Below are 22,572 nucleotides of genomic sequence, written 5' to 3' on the forward strand. Positions count from 1 at the left end.
GGATTTGAGTAGAATTCTAAAGTAGGCCGAAAAACCTTGAGAACACAGCAGAAACAAAAGCAGTGAAGAAGAAATGGGTGTGAATTTGTTATGAGCAGCAGGCAGTCCAAAGGAGCCCCCCTCTTTATTTAGCTAAGGGAGGGATCCCTGGGAGACCCCTAAAAGATGATGCACAGCCCCAGACTCCCGTTCATTTTCAGCAGAAGAGTCCTACCTCAAGATAAGCTTTGTGGCTGCATGATGGGAAAACAGAGAGAAATTTTGCAGAAACTGGCAGCTACCTGTCAGATTCGCCACGCGTTCCTCTGTCAGGCTCTCGCAGAGTGTCTGGGAACTCTTATCCTGGTGGTGAGTAGATGATTTGTGAATCCTTCCTGCAGGATGTTTTTCAGTGGATCATTTAGCTCAGGTACAGGAATAGAACTACGTAAAGTTTATTATGTGTGACATAAACTATCCATGAACTCAGATGGGCTCCCAGGTTACTGACGTCTAGCAAACTTTAAAATCTAAACTATGATATGAAACCATTCAGAAAATAGCAGCAGTAATGATACCTGTTGGTTAAGATTTGATTTTTTCATCAGGCAGGCTCATTTCAGAGCAAAACAAGCATCTTGTATGCTTCATGATTATTTCTGCTGCACGGTGATTCATGCAACTTTCCATTATTTAATTACCCAGTCTAAAACATATCTCTTTCCCCTCGCTTGATGTGATATTTTGATCTAGTTTCTTTCGCCTGTTTTTGATTGTTATTCTCAAAGAAGGGTATAAATTTTTAAAAGTGAATGAAACTGCAGAAACTTAAACCTTTTGAGCATATTCCTCTCATTCTTCCATGATATTAAACACTAGCTACAGTTACCTGACAGCTCCAGGTCTAAATCTTTTCTCCAGATTGTTTCAAAAAACCTGAACACCAAAAATGAGGGGCTGAAGGGAGGAATAAGAGGAAGCCATGCTGTCTTAATCCCTGAGGGGAAAGTATTGTTTTACACACACACACACAGAGTCATATGGACATGCACTGATGGAGAGATGTCAGGGCGAGGGTGCAGCACACGTCAGGGTGCCCCCAATCAGATAGGGATTAGTGTCTAACTTGAAGTGAAATGTCACCTCTCCAGCTACCAGCCCAATTTCTATCCTCTAGCGCTTGTTAGACCAGTTATTGGTGAGTTTGAAAATCGACAATTTCAACCCCATTGTTCTAAATCAGGTTGAGTTTAAGCTTGCTAACATTTCAGATGTTTCACCAGCTGTGATAGCTCCAATGTAGGCACAAGGTGCACTGCAAAAAACTGAAATCCAAGCAAGTGTTTATGTCCAATTTTTGTAAAAAAAAAAGAAAAAAAAAAAAAAAACTCCTTTTGGACTTATTATGTGCTTTTTTGTCACTTCCTGAGCCACATTCACCTGACAAGTCCAGAAAAATATTTTCAAGCTTTTAAAAGGCAAAAATGACACACAAATTGTTTGTAAAGTCTAATGGAAATCTGCCAAAGGGGCAGGTAAAATGTACCTGTTTCATTTCTGTGACAAAGAATTTATAATTTATTTATGTATTATTATATCCTGGCCTGGATCCACTCATTATAATGTTTTGGTTTGTTTTTTTTTTTTTTAGTCCAGCTAAATACCATTTGGTTTTGACACTTTTTTGTTTTATTTTGAAAGTTAAAGAGCATTTTTAGCTGGTTTCCATCTGCATCTTCCTGCTCAATCTGCTTTTTATTAATTTGATGCATCACAGCTCCAGCATTTACACACTGTCCATGATGGAGCAGAGCAGGACCAGGAGCACATCTGTGTACTTTGCTGTTATGGCCAAGTCCTGCCAGATCAGTCCGCACCATGTCTCCGTTTGGCCTTTAAAATAAAGTACCCTGTGTCAACAACAGATTATATTCAACTCAACTCCAACAATGCACTGACATAATGAGCAGAGCCAGACCTGAAGCCAACAGGTCTGAGGTTTTCACAGGATGATGTAAAGGAGGAGGGGCTCATCTTTGTGGTAAGAAGCAGGAAACCCTTGGTCTCATGACTCCAGTTGCCGTACACATCAGACGTGAATCTGGTATGAGTATGGCATTAGCTTGTTTAGAGGTAATGTATGGTGGCCCTTAGAGCTCACAACACAGCAGGTTAAGAAAACACATGCGAAAAGAAAAAACACAAGCAAATTGAGAAATTATCTTCATCAATTTAACAACACGTGAACAGCATTTAGAAAACACGCACACAACTGAAGTGTTTCCAGAGGACACTTGAAAGTGGTGCACATGTCCAGACGCGGCAGTCACAGCTCTATTATGGTTCTCTTTCAGTCAGTTGTGAAAGAAAATCAGACAAGAGTACACGTTTTCGGTTTATTTAACATAGAATTAGAGTTTATGTAATAGCGCTGTGAATGAAAATCCACGTCAACAAGGGTGATAGGACATGTGCATCAATATTAAGTGTCCCCTAGAAACACTTCCGTTGTGTTGCGGTGTATTTGCATCAAATGTGTTGTGGTCTTTGCAGCATGTTTTCTAAATTCTACGCACTTGTTCTAAAATTGATGAAGTTGTTTTCTGGTAGCACTTTATAACACGGTCCGCATCTTACAGCGTAGTTTTCTCAACTTCTAGGGTAACTTTCCAAAATGTACCTGTGTAATAGTTACACTTGTGTCTTAAAGCGCAAGTGCTGTGTCTTACAGTGTAGTTTTCCGTGTCTTAATGAGCAGTTTCCTCAACTGTTGGCCAGTAAGTAAAGCCAACAAGTGTTCGCTTTATATTCCAGCCAGGTTCCAGCTGTTGACCAGTAGTTACAGGTAAAGTTCTGGGTTGTTGCAGTGAAGGTATTGGATAGTTTGACCGGAAGCAAAGTTAAACTTAAACGGTGAAATACTATGTGGTGTCTCTCTGTGTTTAAATTTAATTTGAACACAATAATAATTTATACGTCTGCATGTTTTGTAAATATTTTGTGAAACACATACTCATCAATAGGGTTTAAGTTTATCATTGGTCTACATCAGGGGTGGCCAACCAGTCAGAGACCAAGAGCCACAAAAATGACCATGGTGCTATGGAGAGCCACGTCACACACGGGGTCTTACAAACATACTTCCTCTCACACATTAACGAAATGACATAAAATGAAAATCAATACATTTCCAACTTTCAAAGTGAGATTTATTGTGTTTGTACGTGTGTTTAAATTCGTACTAGAGAAGAGAAACTGAAACTTAAGTATCAATCTGTACAACTCTTAAATATATATATATATATATATATATATATATATATATATATATATATATATATATATATATTTATGTATATATATATATATATATATATATATATATATATATATATATATATATATATATATATATATATATATATATATATATATATATATATATATATATATATTTTATGAATGGATTGAAGAGCCGCACGCTGAAAGGCAAAAGGCTCCTGAGCCACAGGTTGGCCACCCCTGCCCTACATAATATGTATTCATGCTGATTCTTAAGAGGAAGTGACACATCAAAGTTTGCACAGTAAAAGCATGTGTCCAGGAAAATTACAGTTTTGATAAGGTCATGGTAACACACTGGAAACTACACTGTAAGACTCAAGGACTTACTCTTTCAGATGCAAGTTTAACTACCCCATAGATACCGCAAAATGTCATGGTACATGTGTGAGAGTTACCTCGACAGTTGAGGAAACTACACATTAAGACAAGGAAAACTACATAGTAAGACAACAGCACTTACACTTTAAGACACAAGTGTAACTACCACTCAGATGTGTAAATTTCAGAAAGTTACCCTAAAAGTTAAGGAAACTACACTGTAAGACGCGGGTCATATTGTAAAGTGCTGCCTGTTTTCTGGATTTGCTTGTGCTTTGTCATTTTGCATGTTTTTTTTCTTAAGTTGCTGTGCTGTGAGCTCTCAGGGCCACCGTAGTTATGAGACTTGAGGGTTAACGTTTCACCAAACATCCAATAAAGATTTTTTTCCTGACAGGCTAAACAGAAAGAAAACTTCATCTCTGTAACAATATTTTGTTTAGTTTGGACAATAAGGAACCAAGTAACGCAAATCAGTGTCTGCTTTAGTGGGAATACATCTTGATCAAAGTACTCCACTGTACTGCCAGGTCCTTAAAAACTGATCTATTGGTATGAAAATATTCCCTGTCACATCTTATGTTGGTTAAAAAAGTAGGATTGGCCCACCAACAGTGCATCCTGTAGTTTCAGCCTGGCCTTTCAGCTCTACATGAGGACAGGTCCCTGTCTCCTTCATCAGCAGCATGTTTGTGAAGAGATAAAGGTGAAGACAGCATCATACCTGGAGCAGGAGTTAATTTGTTGGATTATAAAACAGAGTGAGGTTATTTTGTTCAGGTGAATCTTGAAGAGGAACTTAAGGGTGAAGAAAGTTAAACTGCAGCACTCTTTAATCACAGCTTTCTTAAATGTCAACAATCTGAAGTGTTTTCATAAGAACTTAATTTGAACATGAATTATCTCCTGTTATTTTGTTCTGTCTACTTCAGTAATCCTCTCAGCCCTGTTGTTCTATTTTTGTGCTAATGATAGAGGACTTCACACTGCACTTGAACTCGCCAAGCTCAGCACATCAGGAGATCACGAGGTCCCTTCAAATTCAAACACAAGGTTTTCCAGGCTGTGCAAAACAACCTGCAGTGGCTCGGTTTCTCATGATAACCCACAGACAACAAAAATATGAGGAGGGAGCGCCGACAGAGAGCCATTTGTTATTCCGGTCCCAGGCTGCGACTGATCTGTTAACTCCAGGAGACCTTTCACTCCACCAGCAATCTGTCCCCTTAACGGTCAGAGCTGGACCGCCGTGGACGGAGACTCTGCAGGGGAGTCAGATTGTTGTCAGCATCAAGAGTCCCTCACAAAGGCCAAACCTAGCAGGCTCATGACCTCTGGGGTCAGAGAGACACACCCTGGATACGAGCAAAAGCAAGACTCAGTGAGACACCTGACTCCAGGTCGAGCTCCTGTGGGGTTCTGTTATTCTCTCTGAACTTCTCTCCTACTGTCCGTCTACAAAAATAACCCTGTCTCCAGCTTCTGCTGCTGTAACCTGGCTGCATGTTTTAGTCTCGGTGAGTAAATCCAGTTTGTTTTGTGTTTCCAGATGTTTGGTTGTGGATCGGTTGCACAGCTGGTTCTGAGCCGAGGTTCCCATGGCACATTCCTCAGCGTCAACTTGGCTTTTGGTTCTGCTGCAACTTTGGGAATCATCACAAGTGGTCGCATTTCAGGTGAGTATTTCCTGTGCCGTGTTACAAGGTGCACAGAGGTGAGAATCTGTCAAACCCCTGATTGGTGTTAGGTTAGAAAAACATACTAAACTTTATTTCATCAACTTTGATTTTTCATATTTTCTCTAAATTTCACCACCTGCTTCTAAACATGACTGTAGCTGATTGTTACAACCCAGGCTAGGGGTACTGGGAAATAACATAAGTGACCTCTCCTGTCTCACCACCAGAGCGTCTCAACACAGAAACGAAGTAAAGAAACAGAATCAAGTTTGCAGTCCAAACCCAATATTTAATTCTTTTTAACGTTTTTTTTTTTTTTTTTCACTTAGGTCACCTCAGGGAGGAACAGCAAACAAACAAACAAAAAAAACAAACATCACTCTGGTAAATCAAAATACCTTACCTAACACTAGAGTTTAAAAAAAAAACATACAAACCCTGGGACTGACTCCCTGAACATAAAAACAGGAGAAAAAGGGATCCCCCTACCCACGCAGTTCTCCCCTACTTACTACAACTGCAATTTTATTATTCAAAATTTGACAAAAGTCAGATCTATACTGATCTCACACACACAGAGATATGCAACACTCCGATACAGCTTCAAACGAACGGCGATAGTGAGGCAGAAGGGCCGGCGTCCGAACTACCGGAACCCCCTTTGAAAGCCCCATTGTTCGAGTCCAGCCAATCACTCTCCGCCGTGTGACGTCCTCCTCCAACCAGGAACCGGTGCGTCCCCACACCCCTCAGCCAATCATAGGTCACACCTGCAGGAGAGCGGAAAGGAAAACGACAGAGGAGAAACTGAGAACAGAGAGAGAAAAAAAAACAGAACAGCGCTTCTCCATCCGTGCTACAAACAAATATGACTGAAAGTCATAACACTGATGTTAAATCTCTGTTCTCAAGGATCAGGGGTCTTTACCGTTTCCACCAAGCAGTCCAGTTTAGATCAGTACAGTTTGGTACAGGTTGGCTCAGTTAAGCCTGATCCTGATCCTCCAACAAAGAAGAAATATGTGACACATGACCAAAGAGCAATGATGGGTGACATCCAGAAATCTAACTTCTTTGTGATTTCCATGTGGCTCTTTGTCACCTAGTGCAATCAAGCTTTGTTTCAGAGAAGACTGTGGGCCGCCAGGAGAAATACAGCCTCTGTTGCACTTAATGGGACACTTCAACAGTCTGCAGTGTTGTAGCTCCACACTCTGGGATCAGATCGGTTTGGTTTGCCACCCCAACGGAAGGGTCCCAAAAAGTGGTCTTGGTTATCTGGGGATCTGTCCTGGGACTAGTCAGTAGAAATGCTACAAAATGCATGTTGAACCGAAGTGAACCATGTGGTGGAGACAGGGCTTAAATATCCATCCATCAGTCTGTGCTGGACCAGCCCAAACAATCAGCCAAGATGAGTTTGTCTTATGAAAGGTTCACAGAAGTTTTGTAATTTTTTCATAAAAAAGTCAATGGCAGAATAAGCTGTTTAGCAGAAATTTTAGCTCTGCTGCTCATCCAACAAATGCATGTCCCTTGCAGATGTGGCGCCATTTGAAAGAGCGATGAACACATTTTCCAATGGTTTAAGATTTATTACCAAGAAGTGTTGTCCATCTAACACAAGTTTCCCTACGTTTTGAGCAATGCTTTTATTAAGGTAGAGTATCTGCTAGGGTCTTTTTAAACCAGGACAGTCAGGAATCCTTCTCATTAAAGAGAGATATAGAGGTTTTCTGGGCATGCCCATTGGTGAGGAGACCCCAGAGTAGACCAGGAGCTCATTGGAGGGATCATATTTCCCGCCTGACCTGGAACCACCTCAGTGATCCCCCAGGATGACTTGGGAGAAATTGCTGGGTCAACTTGTTTGGCCTGCAGTGGCAATGCTGGGTAGGAGAGAGAAAACTGATGAATGGACAGCTGGATAGGCATTGGAAGCCTATTAAGCGTCTGTTTTAAGGAGACTTTTACGGTTCTTTATAGTTCCAAGTATCCTGCTATAAAAAGTCCAACGTTCTGTTATAAGGTTGCATGTAGCAAGAAACTATTTAGCTTACATTAAACCCAAAGAGTGTGTATTCTGCTTTCCCATATATTAAAGATGGATATTAAGTGCCAATGTTGGATAGACTTTCAAACCTTGAATCAGGACACCTTAGAGATGGGGGCTTCAAACATCAAGGCCAGGCCCCAACAGGCCTCCGGAGGTATGACCAATCACAGCAAAGGGGGTCTGTGGAGCAGGGAGCCTTAAAGAGACAGCAGCTAAAGTGAAACGTAGATGAAGGTTGAAATAAGGGTTTTCTAAAACACCAGAGAGAGGAAAAACTGTGATTTCTTTAAGCTGTTATGGGCAACCCATTAGGACAGAATAAAGACTTAGAAAAACACTATTTTCTCTTCTTTAAGTCACTGTTTTTAGCTTTTATTAGAGGTTTCAAGACCTCTATAATGGCTTGATTTTTTGTTGTAGCCCTTCTTCTAGTTACTTCTGTGAGGTTATCCTTTGGTGTTGTAGGCAGAGTACCTTTAAGCAAAAGTCTACTGGCTTCTTTTCTAATATACTAATTGCTGTAAATTCAAAAGTTACCTTAAACTTGATTTTGAGTTGTAAGTACCCTAAAGCAGCCTCAGTTTTGTTTCAAGCTTTGTGTTCTCACTTTCTAACACAGAACAGGTTGATCAAGTTCATGCAGCCAAAACTTCCCTGTTAAGGAAAAGTGAGAGTTTACTTTTTCTTTGTGTCTTCTGGCAAAAGTGAAAGTGAAAGGTGAAAGTCTTGTGTTGTTTGACCCATCCATCACCTCAGCAGCCACCCCAGGCAGAATATCTCTGTCTTTCCATTATGTTGCCAGGCTTCCCACATGCTGGGTGACTGGAACAGAGTTGCTATGAGCAACCCAGATGGGTCGAAATTGGCTGAGGATAATGTGTTACACACAAATTATTCTGCATTACTTTCTTGCAGTGGAGGGAAAAGTCTGAAATGTGTCAGCCTGGGCTAAGAAAGAAAAAAAAAAAAAAAGAAGCTTGCATGCAAACGTTCACACCCATAGGCGCAGATCCTACACCTGTTATGAGCTCGCTCACAGCTAACATCTGTGAATCTGATGCCCTGGGTTTATGAAAACAAACAGCAGAGTGGTCAAATTTACCAGAATGACAGGAGATAAAAGAAGAAGCTTTTTTTTCCCTCCTAAAAATGCACATCTCTCTAACTCTGGGATTTCACACAAAAACTAAAACAAGATCTCCTTTTCTGCTTCATGGTCAGTTAGAGTTTTAATGACCAAAATTGTGTTAATTGTCACTTATTATAATGATTTTATATTAACACATTCATCTGGTGTATCAAAGAGGGAGTAAAACAGCTGTCAAAAATGTCATCCAGACAGAAGGTTCAGCCAGGGAAACTTTTTCTATCACCAAGAAAATCACACTCGGTTGAGCTGCAGTCATTTGCATCACTGCTGTGAAGTGCCCGTCACTCAAACACGGCTTCTGGAGACTTTTTTTTTTTTTTTTCCTCCAGCTTCCATCAGCATAACAGGGAGTCATTATTATTGATGGCTTGACAGACACTAAATACCAGCAAAAGGTAAACTGGCAGTTATCTGAAGAGCAGTATTTACCACACAAATGACAGCCGGATGGCAGCAAAGAGGGAGATGGAGAGGCGACAGTGGACGGAGGAGTTGAAAAGAGGCACACACGCGGAGGAAGAGGGAGAAGAAAGGGGCATTTACCTCTTAACTTGAAAACTGTGTGGTCTGTAATTGAAACGGCAGCGAGCCAGTCAATCCTGAAACCCACTATCTTCTGTCAGAAACACAACAAAGGGTTCTGTGGTTCACTCATGCCGCTTCCTCAGTGCCTCCATAATGAGGCTGTCCCCCCTCTAATACACACTGCAGCTGAGAAAATAAGCTGTTATAATTAGATAGCAGCAACACTGACACAATTAAGGTGTGAATACAAGCGAGGCTCACAGACGAGTGCGCCATCAGAGCAGAGATTTCCCCCCTTCAAGGTTAGAAAAAAGGAGACTTCTCTGAATCTTTTTATCCCGCCAATTTAATTAGAGTCACAGAGACCTTCCATCTGAGCAGGACTTTACTCAGGCCACAATTACTGAATCTACTGTAGGCCCTGTTCTATCTTTTCTGCATCAGCGCAGAAAGAAGGCGCTGCAGTGTAGAGATAAACCAGACTCCATGTGCTTTTATATCCTATATGTGTAAAAATACACCAAGGGCAACCATGTTTTTCTCTCTTTCAGGCGGTCATCTGAACCCAGCCGTGACCTTCGCACTGTGTTTACTCGGCAGAGAGCCCTGGAGGAAGTTCCCCTTGTTCTTTTTCTTTCAGACCCTCGGAGCGTTTCTGGGTGCAGCGGTTGTGTTCGGCATGTATGTAGGTACGTGAAGCTGGGTAATTCTGAGAAACATTCTTCTCTCTGATACTTTTCCACAAAGGATCAATAAACACATCTCTACTTTCTGTACAGTATATCAGAAAATATCGCTAACCTATATAAAACTTTCATCATGGTGCATCTCTCTGGATGTTCTTTCTCTGTATTTCGATGAACAGCTTCATGGACCATTGTGCCACTCAGCTTACATCATATTAAGGGTCAAAGGGAATCATTTTTAGGATCTGGTTGTATTGGACAAATTATGTGAAACTGGTGATCTCTGTGATCTGACCGTGTTTATTGTGAATCCACCTATCTTGTTCACTTTCTGTTTGGGTTGATGCAAACTTAAAAATCTTGATGTGTGTCTTATTCCAAATAAGTAAAGAATTGGAGCCAGAACAGAAATTAAGAATTGGCAATGATCATTTTCATAACCACATTAAACGTCTGGAATGTAAACTGTATATTGTACCCTTTCGCCAAAGGGATGCTACACCACATGCCCCTTTCCAAATAAAGCATTAAGAAAAAAAAAAGAAAAAAAAAAAACATACATCGTATTGATTAAATTTTACTTTAGCATATTTTGTGTTTGTCGTTCAGGCTCTGAACCTCATCACTCCCTAAAGATTGACTCCAAACGATAAAAAAAGGAGTGATATATGATATCTTCCACTTAGAGCCTACAGGTGCATGCTGGGAGATGGCAGAGCTGAAAATGTGTGAGCAGAGTAGCAGCATTAGCAAAGCAGAGGAAGAAGCAGAGACCAGACATCTAGCAGCTGTAGACTGTTTGATCAGGTGATTGTAGGAGAGTAAGTCAGTGCGCTCAAGTTGTCCACTGTAACTAACGCGGTGTTGCATTGAGTCAGTCAAGGGTGCAGGAATATTTTGTCCTTGACCTACCACCTTTGATAATGATAGGTCTTTTTTTTTTCTCAGTGATGGAAATTCTAAGTAACCAGCCAAATAGTTCGTCCACCCTTGGTCCAAAGACAAAACAGGCAAATTATGACATCTAAATCAACTTAAAACCAAAGTAATAGCTTGAAATGTTACTAGTGGTGGTATTTGTCATTACGGGGGCAGTTTCCAGTGTACAGGCTCCCTCCATTCTTTTCATATTTATTGCTTCTGCATACAAGCAGACACTGAGACATGCCAAGGACAAGCTGCATTCATCTAACAAGTGTGGAGGAATGTCTTACTTCAATATACAAATGATGCCTGAATTAACTAGACAAATAAACAAATCCACCATTGAGTAAGAGTTTAATGCACTTCTACTGAAACATTAATTTGTTTCAAGAAAATCCAACAGACTGTGACAAATAAGGGTTGGTGTAATTTTCAAATCAAAGATATACTTTAAAATTCTTTAAACATGTTAGATGTTTTTTAAAACGTGTAGTTTGTATTTCTGTTGGTGTCATAGTGCTTTATATGACATTTCAACCATTTACCAACCAATTAGAGAATCAGTCCTATTTAGCTTTCGATGGCTTAATCACGAAAATATGACAATTATCATATAATTCACCTTCCTAGAAGTTATGCAAGTGTACTGATAAAATAAGTTATTCCTCTTGAACAGTACCTCAAAGTTTATCTCAAATATTTCATTTGTAAATTTGATTATCTGGGTTTTATTGTACTGAGCAAGTCAGTATCTCATGAACTTCAGTTTTTTTCTCTCTATTTTTGACTCAGTTGGTTTAAAATCATTTTAAATCTAATTTCTGCAGTGCAGTAGACTGCTTAAATCATATTCCTAGTAACTTTTTTTTTTTTTTTTTTGAGCAAAACCAGATTTTTAACAAGAAACATTGGTTACAACAATTGATGTTTATCGATTAGACCAACTGACCGTGTCTTTCAACCTCAAATATTTAGAAGAAGCCTGATTACACTGGCTGTTGAGCGAATTGAACAGCTATACAGACAGAAAACACCTGACCTTAAGTTATAAACTGCTAAAAAACTGAAATCTTACCAAGTGGTTTTGTCTTTCTTCAGTGAAAAAAATATTTTTAGACTTAATATGAGCCACAGTCACGTGACCAGTCCAGAAACGTGTCTTATTTTAAGTTATTTCAAGTCAAAAATGAGGTCTTTATTGCTTAAAATGAGTAATAAAAAAAAAAAGTCTTAAACAAGTACATTTTTCTTACCCCACTGGCTGATTTTTTTTTTTTTACTCATTACAAGCAATTCAGATCTTATTTTTGTCTGTAAATAACTTGAAATAAGACACTTTTCTAGACTGGCCATGTTAATGTAGCTATATTTAGTCTGAAAATACATTTTTAATGAAAAATAAGACAAAAACACTTGGTAAGATTTAAGTTTTTGCAGTGTAACAGACAATGAAATGACTTTTTGTTGACCACGACTTAAGTGTTTTGAGTTGGTGTTGTGGGACCCAATCAATTTAATGTTTTAATATCAGGATAAAGATCTGGACCAAATCTAAAAAAAAGGAAACTGATTTCGACAGGGATCCGTTAGAGTCTTGTCAGATCTGGATCTGACTTGCAGACAGAGCAAAGATGATTTTCATCCTGAGACAGAAATGTAAGACAGATAGAAAGCCATCCTTTCAGAGTGTATTGTTGATGGATTCAGTGAAGGACCCTGGGCTGAGCACGCTCTCTGTTCTCTATAAAGATCTCATCTGCTCATGCATGCATTAATCGATCCATGTATATGTGGTGTCATACACAGAACAGATATATATTTATATGAGCCCTGTGTGTCACAGATTGAACATGTTGTGTTGCCCTTTCTGTATGTTTGTGTCATTACTGATCATGCATGCACTCACGGTATCTCTCCACATGTTTGTGCATCTCCTGTTTCCTGCTGCCTGCAGCTATGTAATCAAGCAGAAAGTAAACAAGACATCCAAATGTCAAGCGTATTACTGTTTGCAGAAGCCGTCTGTATTATCTCTGGGACATAAATCATAACAGCAGTTTAACCTTAAGTCTGCAGGTGTCTTAAGTAATATTATTTGATTTGAACACTCTCTGTAATGGGTGCGACAGCAGTGTTCTACCTTTAAGTGATTGATGCATCTGCTCTCCAGAAAAGAGCAGCTTCAGTACAAAGACATCATGGTTCATCACTTATTTCCCCATCCCTCCCCGGCCTTTATAACGCTTAAGTAAATACCTCTGAGAAAACAAAAGTGTGTGCTTTCTTTCACCAGATGCATTGCGGGACTTCAACCAGGGAGAGCTGATTGTGGTGGGGGAGAATTCCACAGCGGGGATTTTTACGACGTACCCAACGAAACACCTTGGTCTACTGAATGGATTCTTTGATCAGGTAACAGTGGCGTTACTTCAGTTTATACAACTTTCCACATCATTAAAAACTCTTGTTTTTAATCTCATCAAGTTATTACTACTTTAAAGGTAGCTATGTAGTTTGTTTTGTGCTAAACCTGCATTTTTGTTATGACCAGCAGGGGGTGACTGTGATGGCTGCAAAACATGTCAAGTTTCAAAGCTGTTGATGGAAACATTTTCAATTTCAGCTGATATTTATTCAATTAATATTGTCCTCAAAGAGGGAGAATTGGAGCACAGAAGCTCTAGTGGTCTAGCCCCCCCCACCATGAGGTTTGCCATCAAGTGGGTTGACCAGATTGGGATCCAGCCTGTTTTCTGCATGTCTTTTTCCACTTTTGCCCTGTTTCCCACTCTATCCACTGCCCTGCCATACACTGTAAACCCCAAAGTTCAAATTACTCCACTGGATTGAGCTGTTAAAAATGATGTTCGTAAGTTCAATTTACTCAAATTTCTGAGTTTTCAGTGTTGAAACCACTGATCTCTGAGTAGATTTGACTTTTGTTACTATTTTAGTAAGCACAACTTCAAACCATTAGTGTCTGGGTTTTGTAACCGTGAGTGAGGAGGGGATGCAGTTGATGTGAGACCCTGTTGTACTTCTAGACTTGCAGCAGTGGCACAGGCTGTCTGTACACCACATGACACTGACTGTTTGTCTGTCGTCTGAGCATAGACCAGCTGTCTGTGCTCCTCATGGCATCGACCAGCTGTATATGCTCTATGTGGTGTGGACTGGATGTGTCAAAAATGTATAAATATATATTTTTTTAATTTTCAAAATTGGCCTTAAGAGCATGAAAGTCCAGTCAAACTTTTCATTTATAAATGTTCTAACCATTAGGCACACTGCAAAAGTCAATGGGTACAAGACCCTGTGCCCTGGAGCACAGAAAACCTGTGCCCCCTGAAGAACAATATTTTAATGTACAGCAGGGTTTGGTATCATAAAGTTTCATAAGGTTATGAAATTAGAGTTGATTTTTATTGTGACGGCGTTCGAACCATGAGTAAGGAGGAAATGCTGTGGATATGAACCCCAGCTGTTCTTTAAAATGTTATTTAATTTAGTTGTTCAGATCTGCTTCAATTTTAATTATTATATGTAATTCATTCATAAGGCAAATTTATTGACATCACATCTTTCAGTTTTGAGTAAAGTCAACGTATTATGTTTCACAGTGATATGCAACATTTTTTAACATTGCTTAATGTTTTTTTTTATATATATAATGAATAGGCGTCAGGCTTGTTTTGTTTAAGACATTCAGTAGAATGATTTTCCATAATAATCCGTACTACTTAAGATGTTGAGTTAAATTAACACAAGGTCTAAATACCATTACTTGTTTTTTTAAGGTAACCAGTTTACAAGCATTTTTCAAGTAAACTTAACTTTGCAGCGTATCTGATTAAAGGCATGTAAAGCCCCCCAAAATAACTCTATAACTAAAAAAAAAGAAAAGAAAAAGGAGTAATTTCCCTTCGAAATTTAGAGCATAGATAAGAACTAGCAACAAAATCTCAACAAGATCTTCATGAGACTTGCTGGAATGATGAGGTGAAGGGGTGGGCCTAAAACACCAAGGTCAGATAAAAGCTCTACCCCGAACAGGCCTCCAGGGGGCTGGCCAATCAGAGGGAAGGGGGTTTCTGGAGCCTTAAAGAGACAGCAATTTAGAAATGTTTCAGACAGAAGTTGAAAGAAGGTTTAAAAAAAAAACAGTAAGAGAAAAAGATGGATTTTTTTGAGCCGTAAATCATGTGAAAGTACTACAGGGACCTCAAAGGGACAATATAAAGACGAAGAAAACACAACACCCCCTCTTTAAGTTACTTATTTCTTGGAACCTTTTTAACATTGAGACTACTTTCACCTTTGAAAAACTATTGTTAGATATTCCATAGCTTCTTCTAGCCTTGGTAAAGTCACTGTTTTGCATTGTAGCCTAGGTACTTTTGAGCAAACATTTGAATTTAATTGCTCTGGGACATCGTTTTTTCCCCTTATTTCTCTTTTTGTGCCATAGACATTGTAGTTTAAGAATTGCTCATAAATGTCCCTCCAGGACCCCCTATAAATAATAACAGAGAGATGTGCAGAAACATTTCACTGCATTATGATAAACTAAAAGAATAATTAAGTATAAAAGGTCAGAGCAGGTCATCTCACAGTTAGGGTTGTCTTACAGCAGACCACCAGCTGTGGCCTGTTAGCAGAAATGAAAGACTAGGAGCAGATATTTGTTCTTCAGAGCAGCACATTGTGGAGCTGGTCTGAGAATATTACAGTGAAACCTGCGAGCAGAACGCGGTCAGAGAGGCTGACGGGTCATTTCGCTGTCTGGGTCACCTGTATCTCACAGATGGAGCTCAAGTCTTTTCACAGGGCTCCAATTATCTTAAAGAAACTTTCACAATACTGTTTGATTTTTCGAGTATTATAACTTCAGAGAGTGAAATTGGTGCTCCACTCAAAGCAGAAGAGTCCCTCTCTCTGGCTGCATCTTAAGCACAGAACAAGTGAGTCATTTTCTATCAGTTTCTATTGTCTGTGTAGTCAACAGCTTCTCTTTCTTCAGCAGTTTCCTTTAACTTCACTAAGTAGATACTTGAGGTCACAGAGACACCTGTCTGCCGGAGCCGAGCAGACTGTTTTAATGAGTACAACAGACAAACAAGTGAAAAACATGTCTGAGTCATGTCCTGTGTTGACAACCAGTATTAATTCTCAGCCATGAGTTCTTGCTTACTTCTAAACATCCAGCCATGGCCTCTTCATCAGCCACATTTCTTCGGCCCTCTAATCTTCTTTCACCTTTTAAAACTAGCAGACAGTGTAATAAGCAGGACATTGTCAGAACTCATTTCATCTAACCGCCCAGGATCTGTGCGCAACAGCTTGTGAGTGTGAAAAGAAGGCAAGGTCAATTAGACCCAGCTGTGTACGAAGATCCAAATAATTAATGAAGATACACTGTGCGTGAAAAATGACACTGTGTGCATCTGAAAGTTGGACACTGCAGATGCAGGGCACAGAGTCCTGCTGCTCATGTCCATCAATAACAATCTCCGAAAAACGAATTGTTCCTGCAACAGATGACTTACAGAGGGGAGTTCGTGCTCAAAGGCATGAAAAGTGTTGGTCTCTGCAAAAAGAAAAATAAATCTACATACTTTTGACAGCGTGTAGAGACCTTTTTCCTCAGCGGGAACATTTAACTGCTGATATAATAATTTAAAAACACAGGCACAGCTAGTGTTTTTTTTAATGGGACAAATCAAAGTGTTTGTCTGTGAAAACTACCACAAAGAAAACCCAAAAAGCTCAATACAGACTAAAAAACAAGGAAAGAAACAAAGTGAAAATGGTTTAATCTTCTTCTTTTCTGTACTTTTGGTTCAGGTTTTCAATTCTTTTTTAGCTTCCAAGAGAGAAAAACTGTCACAAAAGAAAACCTCAATTTCAGTGTCTGAAAAGAAAGAAGCTAGTTCTGATAGCTCATTATCGCTGAGCATGAAGCTGAATTTTCACGTTAGCTTACTGAAACAGAGACATATTCATGATTATTAATGTCTCTGGTCTAAAAGATGTAAAAATATGTCTGTAGATTGATTTACTCGCTTTAAGGATCTAAAAGGATTATCTTATTGCAGAATTTCTAGGGTTGAGTGTTTCTTTTAGCCGCAGGTATAAAATAGTACCATTAAGTTCATATTCACAATGCAGCACTGTCATTACCTGTGTCTTTATTCAGGAATCAAATGAGCTTAGTTACAGTGTACAGCGCAGGCATTGGATTGTTTTGTCCAAAGTTTATCAGCCTGTGTGCGTAAGCTATCCATCCAAATACTGTGGTTCAACCAAGCAGCAACCTCCAGTCTCAGAATATGAGACAATGCGTAAGTGCTAAAATCTGCTGTTTCTCGAGTGTCTGCTTGAGGCTGACTCCGGAAGTACAGGAAGTCACAGACACACCAAGTCAAAAAAAGCCGTTTTCAAATCAGAAATTAACCTTTTTACAGCCTGGTTCAAAAAATTTCTCTTGTCTGAGGCGCTAATGTTACCGTCAGCACACACTGTAAGGGGGGTAAATGTTTTTCTAACTTGGCCGTTTGGAGGATGTTAAGATCGCAAGCTCGCCCAATCAGAGGCACAGCTCAGGGTCACGTGACTGGCAGGTACCCTAAAGCTGCCACTACCAATATGGCCGCTATAGCCGATGTGCTTCATTTTCCGTTTCAGAAACAGACGGGTGACATTGGGGAGACTACGCCCATGTTTTTTACAGTCTATGGGTTCAACGTTTCAAGGCAGACCAGCTGCAGACCTTCAATGTGAGACACTTTGCCCCTGTTTACATGTTTCATCTGAAAATGCTATAACACAGTGAAAAAAAATCTGCATTTGCACAAAAAGACTGAGGAACTGAAAACACTGTAGTAAGCATGCCAGGCCTGTAGTTGGTGCTATAACTACTCTTGTCCAGAAGCGGCTTTTGGCAGATCTCCACTGAAGTAGAGTCAAGCCAATAATCTGGTGTATTGGGGAATGCTAAGTGCAGAAGTAGAGCAACAGATGCACATGGTGTTGAAAGACAGTCAGCAGATTGAGCAGCACAAGCACAACATGGTAGTCCACAACGATCGTGATGACAGTACTGTTGTTCTGTTGTATGAAATTGCGCAAAGCAGAGTGTGATGTCAACGTTTCCACTGAAAACTTTGGCCTACTGTTTATACAGCAGCAGTGTCGGCAGCATTTCAGAAAAATTCCACTCTGGAGGCTGTTTTCAAAAGTTTGTGTTTTAGGTCGGCTAAAACAATGTTTACGTGCAAAGGCGAGGCACAAATTTTACGTTCCACCCTAAAACCGTTGTTGTGTAAACAGCCCCTTCCACTGTCAAGACAGGAGATGCACTCAAAAGTTTTCAAATTAAACTGGGTTTTATATTCCATTCACTTCTTTACTCGATGCCCATAAAATGTATCTGAGGTGGGCTATTTCAAAATGAAATTGGGTTTTTTACTTCAGGTTTAACATTTGAGTCATGTAATTGGATTATTAGTAGCTGTTTGGTAAACACAGTTCAGATTAAAGCAGATCATACCACACATAAAAACTCCATGCTCTAAATGTGAAAACAGCTCATTTCAGTCAACATCTTCTCCTTAAAACCCCCCAAAAGAGAAAGTATCATCTTAAAAAAAAACTTGTTTGTAGATCACAAAGCACTAACCTAAATCCATAGGACCGCTTTAAGGGACTTTACTTAGAATGAATGGTCAGCAGGCTCTCAGAAAAGAAAGATAGTTCTTCATACACAGTTTATGCTAATGTTTGTGAAGCATTGGTAATGCTAAGTTACGATAGCATGAAGTCATCCTTAAGCTCCCACAGTTCTGAGTGATCTAACAACATAATAGAGAAAAGTTTGTATGTGTGTGTGTCTGAAAACAGGATGATGCAGAAATGAGTACTGTAGGAACACAGACACGCCCTCTGTATCGTAGCTTATGCAAATGTCTATGTACCTATCTAAACTTGACCAATACATAGTATTGGTGTTGGTTAATTGTGTGCACAGAGTCTAAGATATCTGACACTGTGAAAACAAACCAAAGCAGGTATATTTCTTTTCTGGTTTCAATACCTAAGAGTCACCACTTACTGGTCGCCACCTGGTCTAATGACAACAACAAATTACACGACAAGAGTCATGATCACAGGATGTACCAACGATCATAGATTGTGGTTTAAAAGAGAAATTTAACTTCATGCATCAACTTTAAACGTTTAAAGTTTGTCCAAAGACATAGCCGAGTAAAAAGAAAAAACTGTTTTCAGCTTCTCATTGAGGTGTTTCTATCGTCACTTCATGTGTGAGTGCTTGAAGATGAAGCTTCATGGCCTGCTGTTTTAATGAAAAAGTTGACAAGTCTGACAGACTTCATATAAATTTCATTTCGTGATTTTTTTTTAAGTTTGACAGCTTGTCAATATTTGTAGAAGAAATCCACAGTGAATATCACAGCTTCTAGGAGGTGTTAGATTAAATCTCACATGATTTTAAGATGAACATATTTGCAAAATGTGATTTTTAACATCTGGTGGTGACGTATTTGGAGACATTTAAATACTAACAGACCGTTTTAATAAAAACAGAGACCTGTCATTTGTTTCAGGTTATTGGAACAGCTGCATTAATCCTGTGCATCCTGGCCATTGTCGATCCAAACAAAAATCCTGTTCCCAGAGGCCTGGAGTCTTTCTCTATCGGCTTAGTGGTGCTGGTCATCGGCCTGTCGATGGGCTTCAACGCGGGCTATGCTGTCAACCCGGCCCGGGACCTGGGGCCACGCATCTTCACGGCTCTGGCAGGCTGGGGTTCAGAGGTTTTCAAGTGAGTGTAAGATCAGTTTGACTCCTGGATTACAATTAAGAGGCCTGATTTCAGTTTAACAAACAGGCTTTAGTTTCCATCTTAATCCATGACGTTTTTTTGTCTTTTGCCTGTTCACCTAAACACATGGTTAAAATTTTAAAAGGATATTAGGAAGATTACAATCAAGACACCTAAAATAATCTAAACAGTCTGTGATAAAAAGATAAACTGTGTGCTAAAAGGTACCCCTAAACAGATAATGTGTGTTTTGGAAACCAAAAGCAGAACATTTTAAACTAATTTAACTTAAAGCACTGGGCTTCCTAAAAAAGAAAAAAAAAAAAAAACTAAAACCAAAAAAAAAAAAAAAATTAAAAAAGGCCAAACCAGGAACAATATACCTTAAATAAAAACACACGGGTAACTGAAACTGATTTCTGAAAACTTTACTTCAGGGTACTTTAAGACTAAATCCAAAGGTTACCTGAAGGCTACATTGAGGCGGAGCCCAGAGGTCAAATCAATGGGAACTTTTAAGAAATTTGTGACTATACAGGGTACCACACCATGGAGAGTGATTTGAGGGGGGCATCTAAAATTAACCAAACCTTAAATATAAAGAATTCCATGAGACAGACCTCAAGGGGTTCCTTGACATTTGGGGTACTATGATAGAACAAAAAAAATCCAGGAGCTAGCAGCTAGCATCAGACAAGAGAGGGTACCTCAAAACAGCAAAGTAGTTTTGGAACTCCCAAAAGTTATGAGGGGAACCTCAAAGCTGGGTAACACAACACAGAAGCAGTTGAGAGACATCCCCCAAAAGCTTCAATGACAGTTAAAAACACTCAAAACTCAAAGGGTACCGTACACATAACATTACTAATGTGTACTTTCAGAAATACTTCAAACCATCACACACACAGAGTTCCTTGAGAATGATCTTAACGGGCTCTCTAACACTGAAGTGTACTGTGACACACACATCCCACAAGGTCTGTATCAAAAAACATTGTTTATTATGTCACAGTCCTCAAATGGTACCATTTAACCAAAAGTTTTATTGAAATAGAGTGAAAAGCTCCCTCAAACCAAAGGGTTCTTTGAGATAAGACTAAGAGGCAGAATCTGAACACTTAAGGCTACTACTCTTGACAGACTGAACAGTGTTAAACAGATTGTACCTTGAGTTTCTCAAAAAAAGTTGTATTATAAGAAAGTTGATGTATAAGACTTATGCTGGGGTACACAAAACTGTGCCTCATTTCTAGTGTGATTTCATACAAACTTTTAATCCAGGATACGTTGCAGGGAGTCGATGAAGATGTGCAGAGCAGCCCTAAAGCTGCTTTCTTTACAACACCCCCCAGTCAAACAAACATGTACCAAAACAATTAGGACCCAATGTTCCTCTGTATATCGACATGGCTCAACTACTGACCCACAGCATCTCCAGCCTCTGATGTGCATCATACTGAACAAACTGAAGGCTGAATTTTAAACCTCACCATGCATCCAAGTTTTTAATTTGTTCTCTTACAGAGTGAACTCATGCTGGTTTCTCGTGCCTCTATGTGCCCCTTTCTTGGGTGCAGTGGTGGGTGTGCTGATGTATCAGCTAATGATGGGATACCATACAGAAGGAGAAGTGCAAGAGAGCCAGAAGAAGGAGGAAGAGGAGGAGGGAAGGTTCAAACTCTGCAATACTGAAACCAACGAGGATGTATGAGAAATGTTACATTTCTGTCTTACCATAAAATCTTCCTCTTTTCACTTTTACTAACTTTATTCTTATGTAATGTATATGTCAACATGATTTTTACAACATCTCTACACAGTTATGCCAGTTCCGTGAGTTTATCTGCTAAACTCTTTCATTTTCACTCAAAGCACTAAACTATTTCCTTCCATGCTGCGTCCCTGACAACACAAATGCAGCAGAGAAAAGAAGCAGAAACAAAAGACATTCAGATTTAAAGAGGTATTTGAAAAGTGCTCGTGTTCCTCTCCTGTACCTTCTTTCATTTACGCAAACAGTGCAAAGTGCCACCTCTGCAGGGTTCCAACATAAAGCAACTTTCCCTGTTTTCTCACAGCCAAGCATGTGTTTAATTAATCAGCCATAACTGCTTAAAGTGCAGCAAATATCAGGTGTTGGTGTGAGATTTTTGAGCGTTAGAGGTGCTTCACAACACCTTGATGCAAGTGATATTTCATGTTTACCCAATTAAAATTAAATATCTGAACGAGTGTGATGCTGTCAATAACTCTGGCTAACTTTAATGAGCTTCAGCAGAGTTCAAACGCTGATGTGACCAAGTTTTAAAGCCTCTTGATTGGAAAATCTCACACTCTGCAAGGTAACTTTGGCAGGAAGATATCACTACTGTCTTATTGCAGGAAGTATATAAACATAAATACACTCTGTATATCTCTCAGCGTCGAGTGAATTATGTGCAGGAAGTACAAAATTGAGTCCACCGGTTTCCTTTTTAAAATGCGATGTAATCTTGACTGAATATACCACTTTTGCATGCACATTGACACAACTTCAGTTTTAGCTGCCATGTAGTGGGAGAGAAACAGAAACAGTGGAAACACTTTTGTACTTAATTGTTGCGTGGTTACAAAATGAAAGATCTGCTTTTTAGTAACAGGTGACTTTTATGAAGTGTAACTAATTTATGTTACAGATTATTGAAGTAGTGAAGACAAAAAAAAGCACTTAAGTATCAAAAACTGCACATAAACACACATGCATTGATTGAAATTCTTCATTTTTGAATCTTTGATTATTTGATTAACAGGTGGGCAGCCTCTTAATTTCCAATATGGATCCGGCCATGACAGGCTTCAAAACTTTGTATCAGGAACAGATGGGTGACATCATAGACTACCTCCATATCTCTAATTTTCATTATATATGAATTACTTTGCAATATATTAACCCAAGGTGGTGCACAGTGGTGCACAGTGGTGCAACGGTTAGTGCTGCAGCCTCACAGTAAGAAGGTCACCAGTTTGGTTCCCAGTTTGGCCAGTGGGCCTTTCTGTGTGGAGTTTTCATGTTCTCCCCGTGCATGCGT

General features: G+C 39.5%; 1 protein-coding gene across 1 annotated transcript; it reads left to right on the top strand.

Annotated features, from left to right (window-relative positions):
• Positions 1 to 227: 227 nt before the first annotated feature.
• LOC141805287 (aquaporin-3-like) lies at positions 228 to 21,703 on the top strand. The gene is made up of 6 exons (XM_074690244.1): positions 228 to 348; positions 5,192 to 5,318; positions 9,604 to 9,741; positions 12,956 to 13,074; positions 19,287 to 19,504; positions 21,029 to 21,703. The coding sequence occupies exons 1-6, from the start codon at positions 238 to 240 to the stop codon at positions 21,213 to 21,215; spliced, it is 900 nt and encodes a 299-aa protein (XP_074546345.1). The 5' UTR covers positions 228 to 237; the 3' UTR covers positions 21,216 to 21,703.
• Positions 21,704 to 22,572: the final 869 nt, after the last annotated feature.

This window comes from Halichoeres trimaculatus, unplaced genomic scaffold (assembly GCF_033239565.1).
Source record: "Halichoeres trimaculatus isolate MK-OKI-2021-1 unplaced genomic scaffold, fHalTri1.1 fHalTri1_scaffold_16, whole genome shotgun sequence".
NCBI lineage: Eukaryota > Metazoa > Chordata > Actinopteri > Labriformes > Labridae > Halichoeres > Halichoeres trimaculatus.

Coding starts and splice junctions, on each gene's coding strand:
- LOC141805287 (XM_074690244.1), top strand. CDS start 238: ATGATGGGAAAACAGAGAGAAATTTTGCAGAAACTGGCAGCTACCTGT. Junction 349..5,191: donor TGGGAACTCTTATCCTGGTG/GTGAGTAGATGA, acceptor TTGTGTTTCCAG/ATGTTTGGTTGTGGATCGGT. Junction 5,319..9,603: donor CACAAGTGGTCGCATTTCAG/GTGAGTATTTCC, acceptor TCTCTCTTTCAG/GCGGTCATCTGAACCCAGCC.